The sequence below is a fragment of the Medicago truncatula genome, chromosome 8 (assembly GCF_003473485.1).
Source record: "Medicago truncatula cultivar Jemalong A17 chromosome 8, MtrunA17r5.0-ANR, whole genome shotgun sequence".
Classification (NCBI taxonomy): domain Eukaryota; kingdom Viridiplantae; phylum Streptophyta; class Magnoliopsida; order Fabales; family Fabaceae; genus Medicago; species Medicago truncatula.
In genome coordinates, this window is record NC_053049.1 from 6483949 (window position 1) to 6497827 (window position 13879).

At 32.9% G+C, this 13879-nt stretch overlaps 2 protein-coding genes across 2 annotated transcripts; both read right to left on the reverse strand.

Moving 5' to 3' along the window:
- Positions 1 to 2242: 2242 nt before the first annotated feature.
- On the reverse strand, positions 2243 to 7294 carry LOC11422014 (seed linoleate 9S-lipoxygenase). The gene is made up of 9 exons (XM_003627153.4): positions 6990 to 7294; positions 5389 to 5675; positions 5040 to 5280; positions 4626 to 4946; positions 4332 to 4417; positions 4123 to 4230; positions 3727 to 4028; positions 3292 to 3555; positions 2243 to 2996 (listed from the first exon to the last, which is right to left on the reverse strand). Exons 1-9 carry the CDS (start codon positions 7219 to 7221, stop codon positions 2243 to 2245), a joined length of 2595 nt encoding a protein of 864 aa, XP_003627201.2. The 5' UTR covers positions 7222 to 7294.
- Positions 7295 to 8475: 1181 nt separating this feature from the next.
- On the reverse strand, positions 8476 to 12430 carry LOC25500504 (seed linoleate 9S-lipoxygenase). The gene is made up of 9 exons (XM_013588938.3): positions 12121 to 12430; positions 11567 to 11853; positions 11133 to 11373; positions 10716 to 11036; positions 10521 to 10606; positions 10308 to 10415; positions 9912 to 10213; positions 9554 to 9817; positions 8476 to 9463 (listed from the first exon to the last, which is right to left on the reverse strand). The coding sequence occupies exons 1-9, from the start codon at positions 12353 to 12355 to the stop codon at positions 8710 to 8712; spliced, it is 2598 nt and encodes an 865-aa protein (XP_013444392.1). The 5' UTR covers positions 12356 to 12430; the 3' UTR covers positions 8476 to 8709.
- Between the last annotated feature and the right edge of the window lie 1449 nt (positions 12431 to 13879).

Below are 13879 nucleotides of genomic sequence, written 5' to 3' on the forward strand. Positions count from 1 at the left end.
ATACTACTTGACAAAAAGAAAATGATTTATTTTATGTGTAATTTTTTTGGTAATTTAACAACATTCATACCTTTTGTGCGGGTTTTTACCTTACCTATTAGGTATGAGTCCAATTGTCATTCATAATAAAAGTATACGTAAAGATCAATAATCAAACGGTCCTCGTGAGTTTAACTCAGTTGGTATGGACAATGCATAATATATGCAAGGTCCGGAGTTCAAATCTCAGCCACCACAAAAAAAAAAAAAAAATTACATTGTGTATACTCCTTATAAGGTGAATTCTAACTACTAGACTACCTGACCAATAAAAAAGATCAATAATGAAACGATTTGACTTACAATTAATTGGATTAATATCAAATCAATTAGAAATACCAAGTTTGATTGATGATTGAAATAATTATTACCAGATTTTACTATCTCCACATCAAACCGCACATTATTCTTAAAACAATATTCTTAAAATTAAAAATATGCATCATAATCATTAATTTATCTCCTTAAAAAAAATCATTAATTTATCATTCTCTAAAACAATATTCTTTCAATAAAAAATATGAAAGATTTCTCCATTCTCCCTTATATTTCTCACCCTTCAAAGTTCTCTCTTTTCCTCCCCTCCAAACTCCTAAAAAACCTAAGTGATCGTGTTCGATTAAGATTCATTGATCCAAAGGATATGAATTTCGTGAAAGAAGCTCAAAGAATACTATTTGAAAAAAAAAATATTAAAAGAATTTAGTGATAAAAGTAAAATTATACTTTTCCTTATGATTTAACTCTTTAATTTGACTTTTTCAATAGTAGAAGAATTTGACAAGTGCAACATTGTGACTCCATTTCAATTGTGGGAAGGATAAAATATGAAAACAGGACATCAACTGTGGGGAAGGAGAATAGAAGACTATATATGTGGTTGAAAATCCAAGTACAAAAAGCATTTGAATGGACATCCATCTTGGAAGATTATTTATCGACTGCAGAAAGCAAAAAAAATGTTTAATACCGAAGATGACTTCTTTTTTTTAATACATGAGAAAAAGAAAAGTAAAAGAAAAATGAAAAACTACTACTCCCTAATAAAAGAGGCACCTAAAACTTCGCGAAGAAATCTGCACAAGCATTTCATTTCCGAAGAATATCATCAAGAGAAATCATACAATCCATACTCAGATAAACCTTTATACGCTCCAACAAATTAGAATACATGCAAATAGTCATAGTAACATACAAAAGACTTTATTTCCGCTTTGTAACACAAATTCTAAATCTCAGCATGAAGGATATTAGACCAACCAACACTCCCGTGGAGCCCAAATATGAAGCTTCCATCTTGCCTTCTAAAGAGACAACCAAAGCCTGCAAACTCTAGATTCGTCGGTGCACTTCCATCTACATTAAGGATCACTGAGTCTTGATTAACTCGTTGTCAAGAAACCTCTCGACAAGGTTTAAGAGCATTTTACTCCTTAATATTACCAAAGCAGTTCTAGCCACTTGAGGTTGAGATAAAATAGTTGTTTTGCATTAAAATTCCCTTAAATAAACAAATTGACTAAAAAATTAGAAGCCTTCGTTCATCAAGCAACATAAGTCAAATCCACTCATATGTAGTTAAATTTAAGCACGTACTTTTGACAGCAAATACATCATGTTTGTTTAAGGCCAAACTGACATTTGTGTTCAAGAATTGCCTTTTGTTTCGCTCTCCAGGGTTGGGATTCAAACTTTAGTTTGCTATATTGTGGAAGTCTAACTCTCTACACTATACTCAACCTCTGTTGATCAAAAATTGTCTTTCTATTTTAGAAATTTTCAATTTCTACTTGTTTTTTATATTTATAATTATAATTCAGTAAAAAAAAAATATCAAGTGTTTATAACTAGTACTAATTAAATAATTTTCAAACAATATATATACTACAAATTAAATGAGTTTGTTTGAAAAAAAATTCAATGAATCTTTATAGAACTTTTTAATTTGATTTTGTATGCAAAACACTTGTACTGAACACACTTTACTATATGTGATAGAAAGTAGAATACATAGTGCAAAGCAAAAGTGGAAATTAAACACACTTTATTATATGTGAATAAGAGCTCCCAAATACAGCAGTGATGTTGTAGTAATAGTAGTGCAGACATAGAGACAATAATTATACATAAACCTAATCATCACATTGATGTTATTGGAAAGCAAAAGTGCACAACATATATGAGGAACCACACACAATTTTTTCTAAATAGAGATACTGTTGGGAATTCCTCTGAATGTTAAACCTTCTTCACTTGAACGAAGTAGCAAAGTGTAGGGCAATTGCACTGGTCCGGTGCGGTTTCTCAAACTAGACTCATTGTTCCTCTTAGTGATTTTCCCTTCAATTTCAGTTAGTTTGCTTCCAAACTTTTGGAAAGCTTGAACTGCCCTTGTATCAGATGTCCAAAACTTGTTATTATTCTCTCCAAGATACACTTCATCGGACGCATGTCTTGACAATATCTCGATCACAGAAAGATCAACAAGGGTTTGATACTTTGGTGTAATAGTTCTCAAATACGCCTTTTGAGGACTTTTCACCATCTCATCGTATTCCGGAGTTCCTGGCTCCGGAATAAATCTTCTACTAATTGTTGGACGGTTCAGGATATATCCTCCGTAAGGATATTGTCCGAAATTAACAGCTGCATGAAGAGCAGAAGCAGTCCATATAATAATGGAGCAAGATTGAACCAAGTCTTGAACAGTTTGCATCTTAGGCCACCATGGCTTGTCTTTCAAGTCACCGTGACCCTTTTCTACAGCTTCCTTCCACCATTTTTGAATTTCAGTGTCTTTTTGCACCGCCTCATCTGTTGGATAGTATAAGGAGACATAGTCTTGGACCCATGCCTTAATAGCATCCCATATTTCTAGTCCATCAACAGCATAAGGGTAGTCCTCTATCACAAGTCGAAGGCCGTGAGGGGAAGAGGGATCCTCAACAGCTAATCCTCTGAATCAAACAAACAATATGTTATCAATGCCAATTAACAAGTTGTCCTAACTTTTTATGTAGTAATATACATTTACTGTTACCAATAATTGCAGAACTTTTGAATTAAATTATTTACACATTTTATCATTGTTTAACATGAAGAAAGTGTTATTTTCTATTTTCAATTTAAATTTTAGGAAAGGCAATGATGACAATCAAAATGACTAGATTATGGTTTCCAATATTAGATGGGAAAATCTTGATCTTTATCTGTCGAAATTATATGTTCTCGTGAGTCTTGGTGAAAAATTACCTCTTGATAAGATCAGCTGGTAATGCTTGATCAGTGAAAACCCAATTCTTGTAAACTGCAGAAGAAATCTCAATGGAATTTGGTCCTGGACAAAATGTTTGCTCTATAATGCCGCCAGCATTGATTAGAGCTTGTCGAGCAAGTCCATTGATATTTATTGTGTCACGGTAATGGGGGAATAAAAGCTTATTAATCGGGTGAAGTACACTTAGATGTCTATTTGTTGCTATGATGAATGGTTCCATCACTGCATGAGTATTCAACCTGCAATGTCGTGCATTTTCTTATTAATAATTGCGGTATACATTATCTCTTGGCCAATGCAGGTGTAGCTATGCAGAGTACGTAACTATGTCTGCATCGGCCAAGGGTTATGTATTATATATAGAGATAGAATGAATTTATTTTGTAGATATAGCTATGAAGAATTCATACCAATGGCTCATGAGTTGATGATAGCATGAGTCATTTACAATTACATGAGCCTTTGCCAACATCCAAATTGTACTTTCAACACCTTCATGTGCAGGCAAGAATACTTTGCTTTCAGCACCATATTGGACCCCATTTGAGTGTGGCAAGCTTAATTCGATGGCTAATGGCTTCAAAGTCCCATCATCTTGCAAAAACAAGATTGTCCTTGTAGCATAAGCTTTTGCATTTAAATTTATCCTCTCCAAATATGGCATGAATGCATCATGGTAATCTAAGAGGAATAATCTCTTTCCATCAAGTGCCTGTTCCACAAAATTAATTTCAATCACATTATTTCATAAATTTTGATTGATTTACAAGCCAATGAGTTTGATTGAAACATGTTCATATCATTACCTCTTCTACTGTGATATCACCAAGATTAGTCTCTAAGTGTTCTTTTGTTATTGTGCTATTTTGATCACCATAGACAGTGGCATCTAGTGTGCTTTTTGGTGGGAACTCCTGTTATATCAGAAAATAATTTATACAAAGAAATATGTGAATATTTGAATATTGATAACAAAATACATATTTTAGCAGATATTAATACAATTGGTACTTACTTGAAGAAGACGAATCACATTAGGATTTACACCAGCAAGCATCTCTCTTCCAAATTCTTCATCAGTATTCCATGCAGACTTGCTAACTACACAACAACAAAGAAAATAATGTGAAATTTGATTAATCTAAAATACATCAGTTTACAAATAATGTGACAACAATGATCATTTTACGACTGTCTCCTGAGAAAAAAATACGAGTTTTATGTTGTTTGATATGCTAATACTATAATATGTGAGTGTGACGAACATGTTAACTATAGGTAGGTGGTTTGATTAAGATGAATAAAGTACCTCTAATTACTTGAGGTGGTGGAAACTTAAGGGCTTGTTCACCGTCTGTGCGGAGGATTTCCTTAAGGGCTGGCAAGGGGCTGATTTGGCTGAGTATATCTGTAGGAAGCTTAATTCCACCTTCGAAAAGTCCACGCACTTCATCGAAGCTATCAAACTCATTCGGGGTGAAATTCAGATCAAAAATTACAGATTGTAACAAAGGCAAAACGTCTTGTGACAATGACTTTATTCCATACATAAGAAAGTCTGATGACTTCAAGTGACCAAAATTTTCATCTCTTGGAACATAAATGGCACCAGGTTTCTCACTCTTAAGATCTGTTAAGAATCATATAACATAAAACCAATTAGAACGTTCATATAAAATAGACATGTTAAATTTACTAACCGTTACTTTGGTAGTGAACCAACCTTTTCTAGTTGGTTTTCTACCAGTTCTAACCCTACGAGGGTAGGGATGGGTGCTAGATCCTCCAAGGATTGGACGAACAAGGGCGTCGCCACCATCAGGATTTCCGAGATCATTATAAACATCATAATCGTATATCCTATCCCATTCTTTGCGTTCTCCGGTTCCATCTCCTCTTAGATTCTGCAACTCTTCTTCTCTAAAGTGATTTAATGGAGCTGGTGTTTGACTTGGAAGATACGCCTGTAATAAATTCAATTTACCTTTATTTTCTTATCAAAAAAATGTTAATAATTAATTGTTAGATTAATTTTTTTATAGGTTTATGGTCATATAAAATTCAAAGCTTACATCATTGGTGAAGAAGATGCGATTGTTTTTGTAGCTTTTGAAGTTGTAAACCCATGAATTACAATCAAATTGAACACTTCCACGATTAGGAATATCTTCAAGGGTCACCCTAACAAGGAAGAACTCAGCTTGTGTATAATTTCTTATGTAAAATGCTCCTGGGATTCCAAAGTTAGCATCATATTCAAAGAAAATACTGAATGCATCTTGTCTTGCTCCCAAAGTTGGTAATTGAGGAAGATGTTTGCTCAAAAATGTTTCCTTTCCAACTAGTCCCTTTCCACTTGCTACAAAATTAAAATAACAGATATGAAATTATTTCAAAAAATAAATATTTTTATTGGTAGAAACCAATATCCCAATAAATAAATATAAGCATGATCTCGTGATCTAAAATAATCACTAAAAAGGGACAGTTAAGTAAATAATATAGTCTATTAATGTCAAATTCAAGAACATCTGGACCATAAAGAAAATGAACACATCATGATCTGCCACTTGTTTATGTTCAATTAGTGGAAAAACAATGACAAGGCACCAATTATATAATCTAACGCGTCAGCACTTATTTACCCAAAATATTATTTTATTGTTTTATTTTTATCTCAATATATATTTTAATACTCTGTACATTGGAATTTGGTTGGATATATATGTCATTTAATCATTCATTAATGTAACATTCTTTTTATATTTAATCATTTCATAATAAATAATAAATTTTAATTTTGATTTACTTTTGCATACAAGCACTATAACATCTAACTATACGTGTATTTGGATTGAGGGTTTGGGAGAAAAAGGGAGGGGAAGACTCACTTTTATTTTTTTAAATTACGAATAATGTAAAATATTTTTTTTAAAATATATTAAGTGTTTTTGAAGTATTATATGATTACTTATCATGTTATTAATTCAATTTTCTAAAAATCATTTTATAATGATTGTAATTTAAAAAGGAAAAGCAAGTCCTCCCCTTCCTTCCCCTTCTAAACAAACTCTCAATCCAAACCCACCATAAATAGCTCATGTAGTATTTTCCTCTAAAAAAAAAAAAAAAAAAAACTATTCTCATTTCTTTTCTTTCTAAAAAGTCTAGCAGCTAAATATCCACAAACACCCTTAATGCTGAAAAATAAGAAACTGCAAGTTTAGATCTGCAAATCAACATTATCATATGTTTATGGACTTTTTACAATCTCAAATATACTTATAAGATAAACTAATTGGTTCCTCAATATTTTTTTAACTATTGCTTTCTGTTTCAAAAAGAATGTGTAGAATAAGATAATAAAAAGAGTTAAAATTGTCATAGGAAGATAAATTATTTCATTGGCATGGAACGTAGAGAATAATTTTTATATGATTTTTTCTTTTTTGATAGTCGTATTCACAGTTGATTATTATTAACAACATGAAGGCCATGGTCATGGTGGGGTCAGTTAGCTAGCATATTGAATAAATGTGTGGGGATTCCAAAAACACATAAAGTTAAATATGTCTCTCTATAGATTCAGATAGATTACGAAAGATAATGAATCAGTTTGAATAATTGAAGTATATTTTGGAACAACTTGAATAATTGAAGATAGAGAACAAACCATCAGTCTTTGTAGCACTAATCAACTGCATAGAGACATTACGGCCTAAGAAGGCAGTGGCAGTGTCAACAACTCCACCAACAATGCTGGTGACTCCTCCGATCAAATTTCCGGCAGCGTCGAGGACACCGCCTTTACCGATGGACGTTATGGCGTTGAAGTCCAAAACATTTTTGGGCATCAACACCACAGTCCCCTTGATTTTTTGGCCCTTGTCAAAGATGCCAAACATGTTTGCTAACTCTTTATGTATCAACAAATTAACACTTAATATTTGATGTAGTAGAGTAGAGAAAGAAGCTTGATGAGGTTTATGAGGAAGTCATGTATTTATAGATGGAATATAATGTATACACCAGCTGCAATAAATTTTTTAATCAGAAGCTGTGCTATTCGTGCCAAACGTGGAATATAAAATATGAATTAATCATAACAATGATATTTTTTATTATTATAACAATACGGTAGGTATGAAAGTATTCACAAGATCACTGATTTAGATGGAGAAAATCTGTTGGTCACACAAACAAAGTAGCTCTCTTATTCTAATTGAGTTTTTTTTTTTTTTTTTTGGTATATGTAAAAGAAAGAGGTTAAATCTTTAATGTGTATTAATCCATTTAGACTTGGACCAATCAATTATAGGTGAGATTGATGGAACCAATCAATTTTGGGTCAAGTAGGACAATGACATGAAATCTCATAGCAGCTCACTCCCCGAATGTGGATGAAACCGATTTCTTCTCCACACTGGGAGGAGACACCGATCCAGGCACCTCTGGTCCATCCAAAAACCCTTTTTTTTAACCGAATTCTTCCCTCATGAGTGGAAGGAACCGATTTCTTCTCCATATTGGACACTAAGACTACACTAGGAGGAGACACCAATCCAGGCACCTCTAGTCCATCCAAAAACCCTTGATTACCGGTTGGCACCTCCAGAAGCACAACATCTCCAACTCTCGTAGTCGGTACCCTGCTCGCGCTGATTGCGAGGTAGAAAACCTACTTCACACGTGAGTATCACTTCTTTCTTCAAAATGCCTCAATTTTACATTGATTTCCATTAAAATATCAATTTCAAATTTCCTTCGACAATTAATATAATGTGTAGGTTGAAAGAAACTTGCAAAGGAAGTTTTAAGTTAGTAAAAAGACATGGCAAACATGAAGCATAGAAGTTAGTTCATTTCTTTTGCTATTAATTGGGGGTTTGTTCTCCTCCATGCGGAGTAGTTCATTTCCATTTAGTAAACTTGCCTAATAGATTATACATTTGTTCACATAAAATAAACATTTAACTAGTTGTTGATCAAATAATGTATCTTTGTTAATAATAATATCATTTCTTTTTAATTTTTGTTGTTGCTTTTCTTCATTTTTATACTAAATCATTTTGTTCTTATATTCATCTTCATGTGTTTGTTTCTTGCTCTGCAAGTCTAAACTTGAAACATAAACCTATTAACTAAGAACCCCGTAAGAATTTAATGTCCTAGATCAATCATCAAGTTTATGTGTGTTGAAGAGATATTTATCCCTATCAACAAACACATTATTATATTCGAATGAAAACACCCAAATACAATAGTAGTACACACATAGAAACAACAATTATAAATAGACAATCATCATATTCACATCGATGTACATCGATGTTATTGGAAAGCGAAAATGCACAATAGATAAGAAATAATCCACACAGACTTTTTTTTTCTTTCTAAATAGAGATACTGTTGGGAATTCCTCTAAAAGTTAAACCTTCTTCACTTGAACGAAGGAGCAAAGTGTAGGGCAATTCAACTGGTCCAGTGCGGTTTTTCAAACTAGAATCTTTGTTCCTCCCGTGGATTTTCCCTTCAATTTCAGATAGTTTGCTTCCAAACTTTTGGAAGGCTTGAACTGCCCTTGTATCAGATGTCCAAAACTTGTCATTCCTCTCTCCGAGATACACCTCATCAGAAGCATGTCTTGACAATATCTCAATCACAGAAAGATCAATGAGGGTCTGAAACTTTGGTGTAATAGTTCTCAAATACGCCTTTTGAGGACTTTTCACCATCTCATCATACTCCGGAGTTCCTTGCTCCGGAATAAATCTTCTACTAAGAGTTGGACGGTTCAGGATATATCCTCCATAAGGATACTGTCCAAAGTTAACTGCTGCATGAAGAGCTGAAGCAGTCCATATGATAATGGAGCAAGATTGAACCAAGTCTCCAACAGTTTGCATCTTAGGCCACCATGGCTTGTCTTTCAAGTCACCATGACCCTTTTCTACAGCTTCCTTCCACCAAGTTTGTAGTTCAGTGTCCTTTTGCACTACTTCATCTGTTGGATAATATAAGGAGACATAGTCTTGAACCCATGCCTTAATAGCATCCCATATTTCTAGTCCATCAACAGCATAAGGGTAGTCTTCTAACGCAAGACGAAGTCCATGGGGGGAAGACGGGTCCTCAACAGCTAGTCCTCTGAATCAAGCAGACAATTTGTTATCAATAATAATTATGAAATTGCTCCTAATTTTTATATAGATGGTCCAAATCGTGGTCAAAAAATACCTCTTGATAAGATCAGCCGGTAATGCTTGGTCGGTGAAAACCCAATCCCTGTAAACTATTGAAGAAATCTCGACTGAATTTGGTCCTGGCAAAAATGTTTGCTCTATAATGCCACCAGCATTGATTAGAGATTGTCGAGCAAGTCCATTGATATTTATTGTGTCACGGAAATGAGGAAATAAAAGTTTATTAATTGGGTGAAGAACACTTAGATGCCTATTTGTTGCTATGATGAATGGTTCAACAACTGCATGAGTATTCAACCTGCAATGTCATACATTTTTTTTATTAATAATCATGTCATACAATGCATATATTAGTGTTATTTTTTAGATATATGACTAAATAGAGTTCATACCAATGGCTGATGAGTTGATGATAGCATGAATCATTTACAATGACATGAGCCTTTGCCAATAGCCAAATTGTACTTTCAACGCCTTCGTCAGCAGGCAAGAATACTTTGCTTTCAGAACCATATTGGACCCCATTTGAGTGTGGCAAACTTAATTCAATTGCTATTGGCTTCAAAGTCCCATCATCTTTCAAGAACAAGATTGTTCTTGTGGCATAAGCCTTTGCATTTATGTTTATCCTCTCCAAATATGGCATGAATGCATCATGGTAATCTAAGAGGAATAATTTCTTTCCATTGAGTGCCTGTTCCATAAAATTAATTTCAATCACATTATTTCATAAATTTGATTGATTTACAAGCCAATAACTTTTAATTGAAACATATTTATATCATTACCTCTTCAACTGTGATATCACCAAGGTTAGTCGCTAAGTGTTCTTTTGTTATTGTACTGTTTTGATCACCATAGACAGTGGTATCTAGTGTGCTTTTTGGTGGAAACTCCTGGTATATCAAAGAATAATTGCATAGAAATATATAAGCATTGAGCTATTGACAACAAAATACATATTTTAGCTAATATATATTAAGAATACATTTGGTACATACTTGAAGAAGGCGAATCACATTAGGATTTACACCAGCAACCATCTCTCTTCCAAATTCTTCATCTGTCATCCATGCAGACTTGCTAACTGCTCAAAATAATTGTCAAATTGGATTAATTCAAAAGTGCATGATACTAATATATGCATGAAAGGAACTTGTTAGCTATAATTGATTCGATTTGGATGAACAAGGTACCTTTGATTACATGAGGAGGTGGAAACTTGAGGACTTGTTCACCGTCAGTGCGAAAGATTTCCTTAAGGGCCGGTAAGGGACTAATTTGACTAAGTATATCTGTAGGAAGCTTAATCCCACCTTCGAAAAGTCCACGTACTTCATCGAAGCTATCGAACTCATTTGGTGTGAAATTGAGGTCAAAAATCACAGATTTAAACAATGGTATGACATTTTGAGACAGTGATTTTATTCCATACATAAGGAAGTCTGATGACTTCAAGTGACCAAAATTTTCATCTCTTGGAACATAAATCACACCCGGTTTCTCACTCTTAGGATCTGTTACGAATAAAAAAAGCATAAAACCAATTAGAACGTTTCTACAAAATGAACACATTAAATTCGCTAACCGCTATATTTCGGCAGCAAACTAACCTTTTCTGGTTGGTTTTCTACCACTTCTAACCCTGCGAGGGTAGGGATAGGTGCTTGATCCCCCAAGGACAGGACGGACAAGTGCGTCACCACCATCTGGATTTCCCAAATCATTATAAATATCATAATCATAAACTCTATCCGCTTCTTTGCGCTCTCCAGTTCCATCTCCTCTTAGAGTCTGCAACTCTTCTTCTCTATAATGATTTAATGGAGCTGGTGTTTGACTTGGAAGATACGTCTGTAACAAATTCAATTTTTATTTTATTTTCTCATTTTCCTAATGAAACAAATAAATCCTAGATTGTAAATATAATATTTTGAAACCAAAAAAATAATGTGTAAAAAAATTATAGGTAAAATATGTAAGTTTCCTAAACTTTGCTACAATCATATAAACATATTTAATCCTTAGCTTAGAATTTAAAACTTACATCATTGGTGAAGAAGATGCGATCTTTTTTGTAACTTTTGAAGTTGTAAACCCATGAGTTACAAATAAACTGAACAGATTCACGGTTAGGAATATCTTCAAGAGTCACACTAACAAGGAAGAATTCAGCTTGTGTATAATTTCTTATGTAAAATGCTCCAGGTATTCCAAAATTAGCATCATATTCAAAGAAAACACTGAATGCATCTTGTCTTGCTCCCAAAGTTGGTAACTGTGGTAGATGTTTGCTCAAAAATGTTTCTTTTCCAACTAGACCCTTTCCATTTGCTACAAAATTAAACACATTTAAACATAATCACTAGATAGTATATAATGTCAAATTCAGATATTTCAAGACCAAAAAATATCTAAGTACATCACATCTCTGCCACTTGTTTATGTTCAATTAGTGAAAATTTTATTCTTGACTAGGAAATTAATGGACAGAATAATTTTTGCATGATAGTATTCATGGTTAATTATTAATTTTTTGGTCACGGTTAATTTTTTTTCTCCATGTAATAGCTTGAAAATTTGAATAAGTAGAGAACAAACCATCAGTCTTAGTAGCACTTATCAACTGCATAGAGACGTTACGGCCTAAGAAAGCAGTGGCAGTGTCAACAACTCCGCCAACAATGCCGGTGACACCTCCGATGATATTTCCGGCGGTGTTAATAACACCGCCTTTACCGACGGAAGTTATGGCATTGAAGTCCAAAACATTTTTGGGCATCAACACCACAGTTCCCTTGATTTTTTGGCCCTTGTTGTTTAAGATGCCAAACATATTTGCTAACTCTTTTTTATCAAACAAATTAACACTAGATATTTAATGTAGTAGTAGAGAACGAAGCTTGGTGTAGTAGGAGAAAGCCAATGGTATTTATAGATGGAAGATAATGTATCCACGCTCTACCACATATATTTTTTTAATTGGAAGATAAGCTCCACGTGCCAAACGTGAAATACTATAAAAAAACTTAATTGTACTGTTATTCTTTAGATTATAAGATATCTTTTATAAATATATGATATGATAAAATTTCTTTCTGTTTGGCTCTGGATAAAAGTCTTATTATGTTATGAAAAAAAAAAAGTGTTCCTTTCTTTTTGCCTTTAGGTGTAAATAAACTAGTATTTTCCTTTGAGATGATTTTTGGAAAAAGTATAGTTTGTTTTATTTCATTTTGGAAGCGGTCTTATTTTATTACCTATAAAATTAATTAATTGTACTTTTACTCTTCAATTGTACTTTGACAAAAAATATAAATCCTTTTTGTTTGGCTTTGGATAATTTTCCTATTATAATAAGAAACTCATGATCCTATCATTGTGCTTTTTTGGAGTAAATACACTATATTTTCCTTTGAGATGAAATGTCATACACTCTAGCTTCTTCTTCTTTTTTTTTTTTTTGAGATGTGATGCACTCTAACTTGTGACAAGGATTGTGAATAAGTATTACGGTAGCATTTGAATTACCTTGATGTTTTTTTTTACGGAATATATATCTTGAGGTTACAAAGCTAATCTCTTATCCATAAATTAGTATCTTGTAAAACAGTAAGTACTTGACAAAACAGTACAGGACAAAACAGCACAGCACAGGGCAGAGTAGCACAGGACAAATTTTTATGGTATTGAATAATTTTGTCTTATACGATTTTTTATGGACAAAATGTTATTTTGGTATTTTAGACAACTTATACGTGGGACAAAAAAGTTGTGATGTGGTTTGGTGAGAGACAAATTTTTGTCTTGTCCCTTGCCTCCAGATTGTCATGTCTCTAAAACAGCTTTACAAAATCAAACAATGTACAACTTGGGTTATCATGTCTTATCCTTCATTTTTTTTTAGCAAATCAAACGCATTCTAAGAGTGTGTTTTGATATGCATTCTAAGAGTGTGTTTTGATGAGACAATTAAAAAATTTAATAGAATTTAAAATTTTAGGAAATTCAAATGATTCAATCAAATATCCTTCATTTCTAATTTCAAATAAGAAAATTGAAATTAGGGGTAAATTTTCAAATTTCAAAATTATTAAGGGGTGAATTTGTAATTTCCAAAAAAAATGGGGTTAATTTGCAATTTTTTGAAAATTTATTGGGGTCAAATTTGAAAATTTTGGAAAAAATTTCGGGACCAAAATACAAATTTTAAAAAATTAAACAAATGAAGAAGTTTGAAATTCCTAACTTTCAGGTGTCATTTGAACTTATTTAAATTTAACTTGAACAAAATAATTCATAAATTTCCATCATTTTGAAATTTCTTCAAATTGGAATTCCCTCAAAACATTTCCACATC